The following is a 17,835-nucleotide window of genomic DNA, read 5'->3' as shown; positions in this document are numbered from 1 at the left end:
CTCAAGTTCGTTATTTCAAATGTAGGCGCGCGGTATGCGCGCTCATAATGGAAGCGACGCGCTCGTTTTTTCCAAGCGCGTCCGCGCCGCATCTAGATAAAAACATCTCTACTTTTCAGAATGCCGCAAGCGCACCGTGGGTCAAGTGACAAGAACTAACAGAGCAACGACAGACGCCTCCGGAGCGCAACCGCCCTATCGCTTTGGAAAAAGGAGAACGCGGCGTGCAATTTTAAGCTGTCAGTGCAACGTAAAAAAAAACAACAACAAAAAAACAGCGGAATGTTTTGGTAACTTACGCAAGTCTGTAGAAAACCGAATGTGACGTGCTCTCAAGAGTTTCAGTCAGTGAACATTTAACTTAATATCCTATTGCTTTCTCCTGTCTGTGTTGAGTAAATGTTAGGCTTTGTAGTTTTAATATGCCCGGTGTAAAACACTAACATAAGATCATGTAGACTTCTAGGACTACCAATTAACTGCATTTCAGTTATTAATAACACTGCATGAGAGATGTTCTCAGTTACTTTCTATAATTTTTACTTAAACTTCAAACAAACAAACCAAAATAATGAGATTATAATAGATGATTTTCTAAAGGCACATTTAAAATTTGGATTAATAATTAAAAAAAGAGTATTAAAATAAGTACAATAATATTGGTGGATAACATTTGGACTATATTTGTTTTATTTTAAAAGAAATACATAGGCCTAATATTTAGCTTGCATTTAATTCAATAGAGCCAGCCAAATACTTTGTTTATTCTTATTTTCATTGGGATTTATTATCCCTTTATTTATGTTTTTAAGTCAAATACCAACAAGATATTGTTTTCATGTTATCAAGTTTTCTACCTCAGGTTGAAAATAATTTTAGAACAAACTAAAAACTTAATAATTTTGTGATCTATTTCAATCAAAGAGTCCTGCAGCCTTTGACTTAATTTGTTATTTTTAAAAGAAAAATGCTGGATGTTTACAAAGCACTTCTCTTTAATTCCAAAGGAAGAGATTGATTATTGTTTGCCATTTTATAATTTTGTACTGTGTTGTGGCAGCAATAAATAACACATTAAAATCTAGTGTTGAGTGTTCATGTGATATTATACATTAGTAGTGTTGTGAAATTAATTGATGCATAATAATCGTGATAATCGTTAAACCGTGATTATTTCTCAGACAATAATCGTACTTAGAAAATCTGTAATCGTTGCATCCCTAGGCAGTTGATATGCCAATCGAGCTGATGACCCTCCCATTCCCTTTGAGCTGGACGACCACTTAAGACCGCTCCACAGCCCAACAGGGAGGCGTCTGTCGTTAGCAATCTGCGACGACAAGGCGCCCCTAGAGTGGGACCCAAGGCGCGGAACCGGGGTCTGAGCCACAGAGATAGTGTACGAAGCCCGCGGCGCGTCATTTTTATTTGCCTTTGAGGATTGGCCCTTGGATGAAATCCCCTGGCTTTTAGCCACAACTGAAAGGGTCTCATGTGCAATAGCCCCAAAGGAATCACCGTGGATTCTGAAGCCATGGAACCTAACATCTTTTGGTACTGACGAACAATACGATCTTGACCTAGCCTGACTTTGCTCATGGTTAGCCGAATGGTCTCGATTCGAGCGGGGGACAATTGTGCCCGCATCGTAATCGAATCCCAAACAATTCCGAGAGAAGTCGTTCTCTGGGCAGGTCAAAGAACACTTTTCTTGGTGTTGAGTCTCAACCCTAGAGAAACTAGATGAGTCAACACGATGTCTCTGTGTTGAAGCACCATCTCTTGCGATTGTGCTAGTATTAACCAATCGTCGATGTAATTCAAAATGCGAATGCCCTGGAGTCGCAATGGAGCCAGTGCTGCATCCATGCATTTTGTGATAAGGCTAGGCCGAATGGAAGAACCCGAAATTGGTATGCTTCGCCCCCGAAAGCGAACCTCGGGAACTTCCTGTGTTGTGGCAATATTTGTATGTGAAAATATGCGTCCTTCAGATCGATCGTGACGAACCAATCGTGATGTTGAATTTGTGACACGACCGTCTTGACGGTTAACATCTTGAACTTGAGCGCTTTGACTGTACGGTTTAAGCCTCGAAGATCTAAGATTGGACGCAACCCCCCGTCCTTTTTGGGGACCAGGAAGTATCTGCTGTAATAGCCTGACTCCCTCTCTGGCAGAGGAACATGTTCTATGGCCTCTTTGCTCAGAAGAGTTTGTAGCTCTTGTGATAGTACATGCATCAGCTCCGGTCTTACGGAAGTGGAGACCACGCCGTTGAAACGCGGAGGACGATGAATAAATTGGATTCTGTATCCTATTTGTACTATGCTTAATACCCAAGCAGAAATGCCTGGCAGAAGTTGCCACGCTGCCAGACTCTCTGATAGTGGTATCAGTTTTAATACTTCCTCTTGAGGGGATGTTAGATGTTCCGTGCCCTGGATGAAAGCAGGGAGTTACGGAACATCTAACATTTCGCTGGAAAACGCTGCCCCCCGAAGCACCAAAGGTGGCGGGGATGGAGAGGTTTTGTGAGGGTAACGAGAAGGGGCGGTCAGATATAATACGCGCCCCGTCCCGCGGGGGGCTACCCCCACCAGACTGGGCGCCAGACCATCAGGACTTCTTCTTTCTGTTGATGATAGTCCTGAGGTCTGGCTTTGGAGGTTGCTGAGCCTGACGAGCCTGTCTCCAGTTCTTACTAGGAGGAGCACGGCTCGCCACGCTCTGCTTTTTAACCTCCCTAGGTCTTGAAGGACCAGGGAGAGGTTGGGTGGCCGATGGCCCCTCCCCTTGAGTGCGGCGAGGAAGGAACTGAACAAACCCCTCCTCATGCTTCTTGACCTCCCTGAACCTGGTGACTACTGAGTTGACCGAGTCGCCAAACAGGCCAGAGGGAGAAACTGGAGAGTCAAGAAGAAAGACACGATCTTTATCTTTGATGCCTGTGAGGTTGAGCCACAGATGCCTCTCCGTGCTTACCAAAGCGGACATAGAACGGTCGATGGCACGGGCCGTTTGCTTAGTGGCACGAAGAGACAGATCTGTGGCTCGGCGCAGTTCAGAAAAAGCTTCCTCATCTATCGTTGTACCCGCACTCAAGTCCTTCAAGAGGTCAGCCTGGTATGCCTGTAACACAGCCATTGTGTGCAGCGCAGCACCAGCCTGACCTGCAGCTTGGTAAGCTTTACCCACAAGCGAAGATGTTATTCTACACGGCTTTGAGGGGAGGGTAGGTTTTTTAAGCTAAGATGCAGACCCAGGTGAGAGATAGCTGGCGAGCGTCTCTTCAACCTGGGGCATCTCCGCATACCCTCGCGCCTTTGCACCCACGATAGTCGAAAAAGTCGACGTCGAAGACACGAGAGGTATATGGTTTTCTCCATGAATTAGATAGCTCATCATGGAGGTCCTCGAAGAAGGGGAGAGACTGATGTTGAGGTCCCTCCCCCCTGCCACCGGACAAAAACCTATCCTCAAGCTTACTGCGTTTGGGGGTCTCTTGTTCACGAGGCCAGTCAAGCTGCAATCAGGCCACCGCGCGAGTAACCACCCCGAGAAGCTCCTCGACAGATTTATCGTCGCGCGAGGAACGCTCAGAAGTTGGCTGCTCGAAGTCCGTAGACCCAAGAGATTCATTATCGTCCCCCGCGTGAGCCGAAGAAGCACCGGGATGCGCTTCGGGATCACGCGAGGGAACGAGTGGATCTGGTGAACAAGCAAGCGAAAGGGACGGACCCGTCTCTTGCTCGTCAGCCAAATCCATTCGGGAGCACCATGATGATAATGCGGGTGCGGACTGAAAGTAGCCAAGACGAGCGCGAAGCATTTTAACAGTGAAAAGCTCACAATGCTCGCACTCCCCTGGCTCCAATGCAGCGGCCGCATGCTCCTCCCCCAAACACACAAAGCAGTATGCGTGTGTATCCAGTTCTGACATGGGTCGAGAACATGGAGGGACACAGCGCTTAGCTTGCTGACTCATTTCTCTTTTTGCTTTTTAAACTCTTTAAATGACGTTAAGAGATGAGAAAGAGTGAAAATTCTGCACACCGTCAGGTATAAAGCTAAATAACTCCTAACAAAGATCTGTAGCAGAGAGAAAATAGATGCTTGCACACCAACACAGAGAGGTCTCTGAAGACAAAAGACCTGACGATGCACCTACGGCTCATCTATTTATAGCCTCGCGGGTGCGCGCGACGATGACGTCACCGACCGAGGCTATATTACTTCCGGTCGATTCTATCGACGTGTTTACACACTATATTCACAGCGGGTCACGATTAAAGACGTTCCCAATGCGCTAAGCAGCGCAGCATCGATTGTAGCTTTTGAAATGGAACAACGTTCTGCAGTGAGTCTAGCTCCACCTTTTAGTACCGTACCACTGTGCTAGGTACCCCAACGGAAGGGTACCCAAAAAGTGGTACGGTACGGTTCGGCTTTTTGGTACCATTCATAACTTTTGACAGTGGAAACGCAAATAATTGTGTACCGTACCGAACTGTACCGTACCGTACCGCTCAGTGGAAACGAGCTATAAGGTCCCATTAGTTGCCTAAATGAGCAATACATAAGCATAGCATTGTTATTGCTGTCTGACCACCAGACACGTATATTATCAATCAGCCATTTGATCAAAGAATCAAGATCTGATCTCCTGTCTTAACATGCTCAGGCCCAAATCAAACGCTAACAAGGGCATGAAAACAACTTCCCCGTGTGTCTATTTGTACACACCACGGGCTAGATCCAATTATCGGCCTTAGAAATAGATACCTGCCACAGAACAGGGCACAAGATTATTACCCTCCCTGCATAACAGAAGATATTCACCCCTTTCCCAGCCCTCCCGCTGCTTTCCCTCACCACACACGCAGTGGGCATTTAAAGCAGTCCGAGTTAAACTCTGTCTGTCTTCCTACTGTATGAAAAATTACAGGTAAGAGGTGATGTGATGATTGACAGCGCTGTGGGGAGATTATGGAGGATTGGATTTATGTTCAGGTTAAGCTGTGCATCGTGTTTGGCAGTCTGGCATTGAGAAACTGATGTGGCCAAGGGTTATTATTGTGGGGTACGGTACGCCTGTCAACTTCAGTGAGGTAAAGCGGCAACCCTGTGTCAGGAGGTTTCAATATGGGACAGAGTCTTAAACGAAATGGGCGGGAACTTGCTTGAGTGCTTCTCAGCTTGAAAGAAGATTGATTGTTTGCTTGTTTTAAAAAAATCTTTAAGGCAGGGATTGTTTTCAAAGCATACAGATATTCTACATAACTTGATTTTTACATTTTCTGAAGACAATAGGTGCTGAAGTTGTCACCAAGATGCTAGGGTTTTGAATGGTTGCTAGGGTGTTGCTATGCAGTTGAGTTATTTAAAATGTTGCTATGTGGATGCTTTGGTGTTCTGGGTAGTTATAAGGGTTATGCTAGGCTGTTGTAGGCTAGCTAGCTGCTATTGTGTGCTTACTAGGAAGTTGATAGGTGGTTGCTAGGGTGTTGCTATGTATTTGCTAAGGTGTTCTGAGTGTTTAAAAATGTTGTTATGTGGATGCTATGGTGTTCTGGGTAGTTTTAAGGGTGTTGCTAGGCTATTGTTAGGTAGCTGCTATATGGTGTTTTCTGTGCTTACTAGGGAGTTGATATGTGGTTTCTATGGTGTTGCTATGCAGCTGCTAAGGTGTTCTGAGTGTTTTAAAATGTTTCTATGTGGTTGCTATGCTATGCAGTTCTGGTTGGTTGTAAGTGTGTTGCTAGGCTGATGCTAGGTAGCTGCTATAGGGTGTTTTCTGTGCTTACTAAGGAGTTGATATGTAGTCTCTAGGGTGTTGCTAAGGTGTTCTGAGTGTTTTAAAATGTTTCTATGTGGTTTCTATGGTGTTCCAGGTGGTTGTAAGGGTGTTGCTAAGCCAATGCTAGGTAGCTACTATAGGGTGTTTTCTGTGCTTACTGGGGAGTTGATATGTGGTTTCTAGGGTGTTGCTAGACTGTTGCTAGGTAGCTGCTATAGTTACTGGGGAGTTGATATGTGGTTTCTATGGTGTTGTTATGCAGTTGCTAAGGTTTTATGAGTGTTTTAAAATGTTTCTATATACGGTTGCTACAGTGTTCTGTGTGCTTGTAAGGATGTTGCTATGCTATTGTTAGGTAGCTGCTATAGGATGTTTTCTTAGCTTACTAGGGAGTTGATAGGTGGTTGCTAGGGTGTTGCTATGTATTTGCTAATGTCTTTTGAGTGTTTTAAAATGTTGTTATGTGGATGATATGGTGTTCTGGGTAGTTTTAATGGTGTTGCTACTAGGCTATTGTTAGGTAGCTGCTACATGGTGTTTTCTGTGCTTACTAGGGAGTAGATAGGTGGTTTCTAGGGTGTTGCTATGCAGTTACTAATGTGTTCTGAGTTGTTTACCATGTTGCAATGTGGTTGGTATAGTGTTCTGGGTGGTTGCAAGGGTGTTGCTTGGCTGTTGCTAAATAGCTGCTATAAGGTTTTCTGTGCTTACTAGGTAGTAGGTCGGTGGTTGCTAGGGTGTTGCTATGAAGTTCTTAAGATGCTCCAAGTGTTTTAAAATTATGATATGTGGTTGCAATTGTGTTCTGGATATTTGTAAAAGTGTTGTTAGGCTGTTGCTAGGTAGTTGCTATAGGGTGTTTTCAGTGTTTACTATGGAGTTGGTAGATGTTTTTATGGTGTTGCTATGCAGTTCTTAAGGTGCTCCGAGTGTTTTCAAATGTTGCTATGCGGTTTCTCTAATGTTCTGGCTGGTTGAATTTATGTTGCTAGACTGTTGCTAGGGTGTTTTCTGTGGAGTTTATAGGTGGTTGCTAAGGTGTTACTATGCAGTTGCTAAAGTGCTGAAGGGAGTTTTTTTTATATTCAATTGCAGGAGTGTTCAGGGTGGTTGCTAAAGTATTGCTATGCAGGTACTATGGATGATTCCTTACTGGCTCAAGTCAAAAGGGTCAAGGCCGACATCTCCATTCACCAGTGTTGATGTTCATGATTCTTCCTCAGGCCCTGATGGAAGCTCACGACTGTTTAGCCGAGCAGGAATCGGATGTTGAAACTATTGAAGATGTGGACCAGGATGAAAAGACCACCAAACTAGTTTCCCTGGAGAAAACTCGTGACATGCCTCTGGTAAGAGTCATTCATCTACATTCATTGACATTTATAGTCTCTAAGGGCAACAATGAACGTGTGTGTGTGTGCGTGTGTATGTGTGTGTGCGTGTGTGTGTGTATATATATATATATTATTATAAAACGGTTAGTTCCATTTCTTGATTCTGATTGGTCAATAGCTGTGCTTTATTCACGATAAAACATGGCTATGACCGCTTCACCCAACGGTTCTATTTATCACTGCGCCCTTAGAAACCACACGTATCAACATAAACATAGAAAAAAAACGTAAGAATTAAAAAGGCTAAAATGTTTAAAGTAAATTTTGATTTACTAGGTGGCATGACGATGGATAAGTGGTTTGAGGAACAATTTGGAGAGACTTCTACAAATATGAATTTTTATCTATCAAAATGATCTATTTATCAAATATTTGTTTATTATTATCTCTTGTTAGGCAGCAATTTAGCAACTAAATTAATAACATTAATAAAAATAGATTAAAGACCTAACTGTTATCTATCAAAATAAGTGCCCTTGTGTTTTTATTTAGGCTGTGTAAATATTTAGGCTATGTAAATATTTAGTTATTAATAAACGTTTTCTCATGCTGAGAGATAAGCTATGCCTATTTGTGTGAGGAAATTTCACAAATATTGTGTTGTAAAAAATAAAAAGAATGAGACAAAGTTTGAGAACGGTTTGTTGTTTTTATTTGAGCTTTCATGCATATTACACATTGAAACGTTGTTGCTGTTCACGGTCAGGGACTATTTTTTTTCTAGCGGAAGGAATGCTTTTATTGATTTAACTTCATGAAAGTTGCACTAATACATTTTTTATTTTTTACTTTAATATTGTGTGGTAACCGTTTTATAAAAGCAATAAGGTACTCGAGGCAAGTGCCGTTATTTATTCACGATACACCACAGCCTCTCGTACCTTATTGCTTACTTATATTTTTATATATTTATTATATAGGCTAGTAGTATATATATTTTCATAATAGTTTTTACTCTGATTTTGAACTAGAAATTTAAATGCTGTATTCAAACCGTACGTTTGAATTCCGTTACATTGATTGTATATAGACATTTGATTGTGTTTCTGTATGTTTAGGGTGTGACGGTTCGTAATGAACATGACTGCGTCATCATCAGCCGGGTTGTGAGTGGAGGAACAGCCGAGAAAAGCAACCTCCTCAGTGAAGGAGATGAAATCCTTGAGATCAACGGTGTTTCAGTTCGTGGGAAAAGTGTTAATGATGTTCATAACATACTGGTGAGATCTAGCAGTTCATATTGACTACCATTCAATAGTTTTGGGGTCAGTAAAAACCAGGGTTCATAAGTTTTATCAAAAGCTTGGAGTGAGATCACATGCGGTTAGGGGAGGAGCCCTAATGAAGCCCCGCCCCCGCCCATCCCCGCCCCCCAATTTTACCCATTGTTCATAATTAACCTATGGCTAAGCCACGCCCCCTCCACTCACTCGGACAAACAGTCAACATTCGGTGACAGGCGCTATGGCAGCTGTCACAGTAGGAGACATTTCACAGGAGGCAATTGTTGATTTTTGGAGACAGAAAGATTATATATCATCTCGAAGTCACCAAAAGGGCCTTAACTATGCATTGGAGGGTTATATTAATAATTTTATTGTTGAGAAGGTCGATGAAAAGCTTCAGCTCCAGGCAAAAATGTACAGGTCACAGGTAAACGTGATAAACCGCATCTCGTTGCCATCACCATCTCAGACAACAAGATTGAGGATCAGCATTGTTCATGCACTGCAGTATTTACATGAATCATTCAGCACAACATTGCTAACATTTGTTATCTCGGTTATTTACAGATACGTTAATGAAGCTAAGTGACATGATGTACAACGCAGCTAGAAGCTAACGTCAACGTTTTCTAATGTTACGTTAGAGATGTTAAAGATAACGTTAAAATACGTTGTTGACTTAGAACAGATGTAGAACAGATGTAGACATCCTTGTTTAATTCTTGTTTAATTTATCCACATTTAGTTGGTGTTGTGGTCTACCGCATAACTTTATCCAGAGCAGACACTTATCTCGGTTGAGATGTGGCTTGGGAAAGGGTAAAAAATACACACCATCGCCCAGCCTCTCGGGATACCTAGTGTCGGAATTGCATGTACCCCATGCACACCGTTTGACCATTTTAAACTTAAAATGACAAGAAAAAACATATAAAAACGAATGAAAACTGACTAACTGCAATGCATTTCAATGGACGTGGAAGCAGAGAATGTCCGAGTGTATTAGGTTAGCGATGCGCACTGTGATTGGCTCATCGCGTTTGGGGGCGTGGCTTAGCCATAGGTCAATTAACCAGCACAAATTTAAATTATAACAATTGGTAAATCTGATAAATGACAGAACAATTCATCACATCAAATATATACTCTTTAATGTTATATTTCAAAATTACAAATACAAAAATTAGAATGATAAAATATTGTTTTGCTTTTTCCCTGACATCTTTGAAAAATACAAATGCAATGTCAATGATTAATGTATGTTTTGACAGGATATAAAATATTTCCCAGAGCACTCTGCTTCAATACATGTAGCCTTAATGTAACTAGAAAGACTATTAATACAGTATAATATATAATTTAAAATAAAATGAAGAAATACATCTTCATTCCTTCCCATACCCACTAACATTTCCCTTAGTTTCAGATAACGTAAGCTAGCCAAACTGAGCCAAAGCTTCTGGCCTGGTTGCAAAGTAGTTTTTGTAGTGGTTTTTGACTCCATCAATAATAATGTATATACGATGGGCTATAATATCTTCTCCATCACGACGTGTGTTTGCGCGATGTTGTTGGTTACCTAGTAACGAACGTACGGTGGCCGAGAATGTTCCGTCACCTTCCGTGTGTTTGCGCATCTATGTTGCCTAGTAACGAACGCAATCTGGCCGAGATACGTGCTAGTGGCAGGAAACTTCACTTTGTGTGCCTGCGCCTCGTATACAAAATTATATATAAAGCTTGCAGGACAACTTGGTTGGCATTGCCTTTTCAGCGTGAGAAATACATGTTGAGGCGTGTGAGCGTGTGAACTGGTTAAATTGCGGCCAATGCGTGAGACTTGAGAACCCTGGTCAGTAAAAATGGTTTAATGTGTTTGAAAGAACTCTCTTATGCTCACCAAAAATCTTGTGAAATAATATTACAATTTAAAAATAGCTGTTTTCTATGTGAATATATTGTAAAATCATCATTACTCGTGTCTTCAGTGTCACATGATCCTTCAGAAATCATTCTAATATATTTTTCTTCTTCTTTTTCTTTGTCTCTAGTCCAGCATGCATGGCTCCCTCACATTTCTGCTCATCCCAAACTCTCAAAACAAACTCGCTCCTCACAGACCGGCTGTGGTACGACTTCATCTTCATCATTTCTTCATCTTCATTCCTTCTTTTGAGTGTGTGCTGCCTTTTCTAGGGGCCTTCTGGGATTTTTGTCTTTGACTCTGTTTGAAACCCTTGTGGGCTTCTTGTTACAATGCATTCTGGGATTGCCTTATGCATGAAGTAAATCTGTGATCAGGGTTTGAAACTAACTTTTTCACTCACCGGCCAATTTTGCTACTAAATTTTAAAGTTACCAGCCATTCAGTACTTCTACTAGCCAAAAATAAATAAATAAATGAATGTCACAGCTTTCATATTTATATATATATATATAATTTTTGGATTTCATACATACATTTCTTATTCAAACAAAATCCGGTCATCCAGCCATCTCCTCACTTCCTCTTTCATCCTCATCCTTTTCACCCAAAATTGATTTTAGGTGGACAGATCAATACAGTACAGTACAGGAACATCAAAAAAATGTAGGATGTTGGAAAATAATGTCTTTTCTGTTAACCAAATTTTTTACTTTAATGCAATTGAACAAACGCATTCAAGTAAGCCAGATATGTGCAGATTCTGCGCAATGCGATGTATTTAATATACCATGATGAACTCAAGAGTTGAGTATCCTGATAGGCTGATTGGTCCTTAACTCAATCTGCTTACAATCACATTATTCTCTATAGGTAGCAGCTGATTGGTTCCTACTGTATCAGTAGCCAATGAGATTCTCAGCCTTCAAAACTTGGTTAGCATTTGCTGTTACAGCACGCTTACAGAAACCAGAGCCATAGAGAGAAAGAGTTGCGACACTCCCATAGACCGCCATAGGAACTTTGGAATGCGGAAGTAACGCGTGTCGTGGAACGGCCAATAGTTCCAAACACTGATAGTTTCTCCATTGAACCCCATTCATTTTCAGTGCTTCCGAAGTACGCTCGCTGGTAATTAAATTACTGTATTTTTTTTTTACTTTTACACACATTAGCTGACCTCTCGTGAATCTAGTCTGTAGTATATAATATTTTTAATATATTTGATATGTATGTATATATATAGCCTATATATAATATTATACACACACACACACAGACACACACACACACAATTCATTTATTTAAATGGGTTAGGGTTATGCATGTATGTGGTTATATGTATTTAGGAACATAGTTAATACACTCATTAACTATCTCTCCGGTTTAATTTTATGAAGAATATTTTTCGGTTTAATATTTACCGAACATTGCTGTATATAGTCGTTGCTTTCTACGTTATGGGAGCAGTCTATTCCCTCCTAAATCATTCATTTATTCATGCACAGCGTAATTATTTATATTTTATGTTGGTTGGAGTTCTGAACGGACTCCCGACCTCTTTGCGTGATCACGAAGGTATAGGCTAATGGCTGAATTGGAATTTTTAAGCAACATCACGGGAATCAATAGCCTAATACAGCCCAGTTGTGCTAAAATAAATATCATGAGACGTCCATCATCAGATGAATGACATGGAAAAGTTAAGTTAGAGCCGCTAAAGCCAGTGCTACTGCCATGCGAACATGAACACTAAGCTTTTCCTTCCAAAATTATAGCCTAAAACTTATCTAAGTTGTCACCCTGCCTCTCCAAATGCAAAACTGACATTAACAAAATGCAATAACAGCTTAAAAAGTACTTGGGTGTGTGTTTTATTTTATATCTACCGTTTAATAATGCAATCGCTGCTGTCTGTCCATAGAAGAACATGACAGCCCGCGTATGTTTTGGAACTATTGGGGCTTACATGAACCACGTGACAGCCGTCGCGGCGACATCAGAGCGTGTCGCAACTCTTATACAGAAACCATCCAGCTTCCCCAGCTCCACCTGTATAGATCTGCTACTGGTAATTCATGCAGGGCTCGATATTGATGCTTGTCCGGGACAGGTGGATTTTTTGAAGGGACAAGTAAAAGAGAATTTGACTTGCCCGACCGGACAATAGCCTCATTAGAACATCAATAACAAAACAAAAAGAAATAACTATGGAATCACTAAAATGAGAGAATGATTCTGTTTTTATTACATTTATTGTAAGTTGCCATCGAAATGTGTGGATAATACATGTATTACTGACGGAAAGGTTGCGCTGTTGACGCTCGCGCAGCCTCTCGAGGAGAAATCTACACAAATGAGCGCACACACACTCAGTTAACAAAATCTAAATGTGGAGTTTTTATATTTTTAACATATGTTAAGCAACCTCAATTATTTTTCCTGAACACCATCACGGTTGAAAATATGACATTGATTTCCTTCAACAGTTCAATAAACAGTTAAAATTAAGTCACTTACATTTTAGATGCAATATTGGTTGTTTTTGTTCTGTTTCAGCAGCGAAAATAGTTCCAAACAAAAATCACAGCAGAACCACGGCGCATCTCACAGAAACACTCGACCTGTTTTCATAACTGAATGATTCAGCATTTTGAACGAGTCGGTTGAGTCAAAGATTCAATGACCCATTCATAAACATCTGTCTCATTCTTGAATGAATCAGCCGTTTGAACGAATCGTTTGAATAAATGAATCAATGACTCACTCATTAAGACGGTCGCCTGCCACCACCTACTGGCGGTTTAGTGTTATGTTTAAAAGTAGTATCATTCTTTCCAACGTTTCTTATTATTCTAAAATGATTGAATTTATTGATCAAATTTAGGAATTTAAAATGAAAGATGAAGCATACATTTAATAAGTTTGGGGAGGGGATGCCCTTTAATGGTGCAGATATTACAATATGCCGATACAAGCAATATGCCGGACAAGCACATGCAAAGGCTTAATGTCGAGCCCTGTCATGTATAATATATGGTACAGCAGCAGCATTTCTTACTTGCACAGCAATAACAAAAGCAGCAATAAAAGCAGCAGCAGTAGATCTATTCTGCCAAGAACAAACATATCACCATTTTCATATCCATTACCAAACACTCCAAGAGTTGTCATGACAGAACTAAGTTTCTTCATCTAAATGTGTCATTCATCTCTCATTCTCTTTCTTTACAGATGCATGTGAAAGCGAACTTCAGCTATGACCCATCTGAGGACCGATACGTGCCGTGCAGAGAGCTTGGCCTGTCCTTCCAAAAGGGAGACGTCCTCCACGTCACTAGCCAGGACGACCCCAACTGGTGGCAGGCGTACAGGGAAGGACACGAGGACCAGAAGCCCCTCGCTGGACTCATTCCTGGTCAGTGTCTGCTTAGGACAAGTAGTAGAGCGCCTACTGAGACATGGGATATTACAAATAATAAATTAATCCATTGAAAAAAATATTTATCATATATTTGGAGTGATTTTGCGCTTATAAATTGGTCATTAAGTTTAAACTCTGATTCATTGATTTCAGCATTATTTTGGTATTATTTATGTATTCATTAATATTTGAATTTTTCATTTCAATTTAGATTTTTGAATTGATGTGCTTTTGTCATTTTTATATATATATATATATGGTTTTTATTCCATTTTATTTCAGTTATAGTTTTAGAAATGTTAGGCCTATACTATAGAATTAGCTCTTTCCCCACCAGTGTTTATTTTTAAGTTCATTTCAATTTAGATTTTAGAATTTGTGCTTTAGTCATTTTAAAAAATATATATAGTTATATAGTTTTTATTCCTTTTTATTATAGGTTTAGAAATTTTAAGCCTATACTATAGAATTAGCTCTTTCCCCACCAGTGTTTTTTTTTTTAAGTTGCCAGCCAGCGCCAGCATTTTTAATCATTTTCACAAATCTATCATGACCCCCAAAATATTTCGTTGTATGAATATCTGATTCTGAACATGCAATATATCAAAAGAAAGAACAGAGCATCTGCTTTAATAAAACATATTCTAGCTTGCATTCTTTTTTTATCAACACTTTAAAAGCAACATTTTAAACAAAAAGCTGAGAAAATCACGTTTTTGTCCAAGATTACATCCAGATCGGATTCAGATCTGACAGATCGAGTCCATCAACCCCCCAAAGCTTCTTAATGTTTGATAATCGTGTTATTTTACATATATGCATAAGCAATGCTTCTATGGCTTGTTTCTGCCTCTTCTCCTATGTTGTTTTGATCTGCAGATTCAGTACTATTTCAGAAGATGAGTAATAGCGCTCCCTACCGTATAACAGTGGATCTAACTTTAATAGTTTTTATAACACTGAATGATTCAATGATCTCTTTGAATCGAAATCACAGAATTCTCTTTGTACTATTTTTTCATGTATCAAAATGTTACATTATGTTATGACATTTTGAATTTACTTGGCAAAAAATAGAAATAATTCAAATAAAAAAATATTAATGAAAATATTTAAATTGAATCATTTCAGAACGAATTTTGAGATATTTATTGGATATGGTTAACTATTGCCCAGTTTTAGTTTTAAACCCTATTTGTTATACGAGTTATTTTCATAGTCTAACTAATGACTAGTATGTGTGTCGCATATGTCTAAGACAAGAGGCATGTTGTGTTCTCTCAAGGGAAGAGCTTCCAGCAGCACAGAGAAGCCATGAAGAAAACCATCACAGACAGGAATCAGGAGGATAAAGGTGAGCTGGACAATGTTTCCGTTCCAGAAATCCCTGCTAAAACATATATATATATACTCATAAACATACAGTACATGCTTCTTCGAGTTCGCATCCTCCTTGGAATCCTTCGACGTTGCTGTTGAACCTTATGTGGAAAGTTTGTCAATGATAAGAGTTATTCTTTCTTTAGGGAAACTTTGGTGTGCTAAGAAAAGCAAAAAGCAACGAAAAAAACTATTGTATAACCCTAATAAGAATATTGGTGAGTATGATCTTTTTAAGTCTTAGTCATGAAATCTGAATTTATCCTTGATTGTTCCTGGTCTTGCACTGTTAAAAATTACTTTTACTTCAAAGTTTCACGTTTAATTCAATGTGTTACTTGCCATTTCTTTGTCATTATGTGTGAAATTTACTAGCAATTTCTAAGTGACAATTGTTTTGAAGTAAATCCATTCTTTTTCAGTGCTTTTTTGGTTACTTATGGTGCAAATGAATGATGACCCACCATCAAGTCCCTATTTACAGCTTGGGTGCAATGGGGGATTTTTCCCACCCGTTTAACTTGGCAGAAACTGTAGATTTGATGAGTCTGATGGGTACGAGGTGTGAACGGTTAAACACTGAGGAAGCTTGTTGGTTAATTGACAGCTGTTCACAGAGGGAGGTTTCTTCTTTTCTTCTTTTGTGATTTCTTGCATGCCTCTCCACACCAAAGATGGGCGAAATGAAATAACAATGAAAGCAGTTCTCATGCCCTGGTTGCAATTTGCATTAAAAAAGAAAAGCGATACTGAGAAGGAACATTTACCTTTAGCTTTTGGTATCCAGCATTCACCCTTTGTCTCATGTTGTGGACCTTCATTGTTTGGGAATTTCTCTGAGAAATGTCGGATTTAAAGGGTTAGTTCACCCAAAAATGAAAATGATGTCATTAATGACTCCCCCTCATGTCGTTCCAAGCCCGTCAGACCTCCGTTCATCTTCGGAATACAGTTTAAGATATTTTAGATTTAGTCCGAGAGCTTTCTGTCCCTCCATTGGAAATGTATGTACGGTTCCAGAAAGGAAATAAAGACATCATCAAAGTAGTCCATGTGATAAGCGTGGACTAACCCTAACGCTCTAACCCAAACGACATGAGGGAGAGTCATTAATGACATCATTTTCATTTTTGGGTGAACTAACCCTTTAAGCCTCATAGCTTAATCTTGAGCTGATTTCAATAGCCCTAGTCTAGACTAATGACATCTATACTTTGCAAAATCTCTCCAGTAAGGAACATTTGTCATTGTTCAGAGCATTGCAGTGAGGATATCTTGACCTATGAGGAGGTGTCACTGTACCATCAGCCGCCCGAACGCAAGCGTCCCGTCGCACTGGTTGGTCCTCCGAACAGCGGACATGATGAACTGAGACAGAGACTGTTGTCCTTAGAGCCGGACCGGTTCACCGGTGCTGTTCCACGTAAGCCTGTGCTTTTATACAACCACGCGTAATATGCATGTGCACGCCGTCAGCGTCTTCCCAGATTCGTGTTTTTGAAGTTTACGCAGAGATGATAAACAGGGTTCGCACAGATACTGTAAAATTAAATTCCAGGACTTTCAAGGACTTTTCAAGCACTACTTTTTTGGTTTTCAAGGACTACAATCAGAGATCTCACTTATCAAAAAGCTAAATGGATAAATACTTCTTTTTTTTAACTAACTTTAGGTAACTTTAGCCATTAAAAGGATACTATGACAAAGACATCGCTTTTCTCATTTAAACTGATTTTTTCTCTTATGAATATATGATTGACCTGAAGAATGAAAGCTGTGTCATATACTTGAATATTTATATGAAGCAATATGACACTCATAGCCATGTGAAATGATATGAATATCAGACAGGTGAGAACAGATTGTTTTATCAATAAAATTAAACACTATTTTCTCATATAGCCTATATAGTCTATCAATAGTTCAAGCACATTTTCAAGTAGCTTTTCATAAATATGGCTGATTTCTAGGGTTTTCCAAGACTTAAATTTCAAGTCAAATTCAAGCACTTTAAGCACCTTATACGAACCCTGGATAAAGTTTTTCAACACTTGCACCTTTGGAGTCTAATCTTTGCAACGGAAGTGAATCAATCAAAACTAACTTTAGCTGGACAATAACTTTATTCTAGAGCTGCTGTAAAGCCAAAACAATCTCTGTTACTGTAATGTCCTGTTATCACTGTAAGGCTGTTTTGAAACAATCTATATTGTTAAAAGCGCTATATAAATGAAGGTGACTTGACTTGAACTTTGGCATAAAGTTATTTAACATTAAACTTAACCACAATGGCTCACTAACTACATAAGCAGCATCTATACAAAAATGATATGTCATAAGAGACTGATTTGGAAGGTTTACATACACTTGTAATCATAATTAAGATTTTTTTTAATGGTTCTAAGAAGTCTCTTCTGCTCACCAAGGATGGATTTATTAGATGTAAAATACAGCAATATTTTTAAAATATTATTTCAATTTAAAATAACTTTTCTATGTGAATATATAATTTTCAGCATCATTACTCCACTTCAGTGTCACATGATCCTTCAGAAATCACTCTATGATGATTTGATGCTCAAGAAACATTTCTTCTTATTATTATCAATGTTGAAAATAGTTTTTGCAACTTGTTGATATGTGATACACTACAATTTTCCCAGTTTGAGGTAATAAGATTAAGATAA

General features: G+C 39.5%; 1 protein-coding gene across 1 annotated transcript in view; it reads left to right on the top strand.

The window, feature by feature from the left end:
* pals1b (protein associated with LIN7 1, MAGUK p55 family member b) overlaps positions 1-17,835 on the top strand; it is a 71,679-nt gene that overhangs the window by 26,492 nt on the left and 27,352 nt on the right. The window contains exons 5-11 of the mRNA XM_056262856.1: positions 7,024-7,149; positions 8,253-8,414; positions 10,472-10,549; positions 13,579-13,762; positions 15,054-15,122; positions 15,295-15,366; positions 16,404-16,571. Of these exons, the coding sequence (XP_056118831.1) occupies positions 7,024-7,149; positions 8,253-8,414; positions 10,472-10,549; positions 13,579-13,762; positions 15,054-15,122; positions 15,295-15,366; positions 16,404-16,571 (859 nt within the window). The remainder of the gene's footprint in view (positions 1-7,023; positions 7,150-8,252; positions 8,415-10,471; positions 10,550-13,578; positions 13,763-15,053; positions 15,123-15,294; positions 15,367-16,403; positions 16,572-17,835) is intronic.

The sequence above is a fragment of the Rhinichthys klamathensis genome, unplaced genomic scaffold, assembly GCF_029890125.1.
Source record: "Rhinichthys klamathensis goyatoka isolate OS25496 unplaced genomic scaffold, OSU_Roscu_1.1 h1tg000196l_1, whole genome shotgun sequence".
In the NCBI taxonomy this organism is placed as follows: Eukaryota; Metazoa; Chordata; class Actinopteri; order Cypriniformes; family Leuciscidae; genus Rhinichthys; species Rhinichthys klamathensis.
This window is presented reverse-complemented; position numbering and strand designations above follow the sequence as displayed.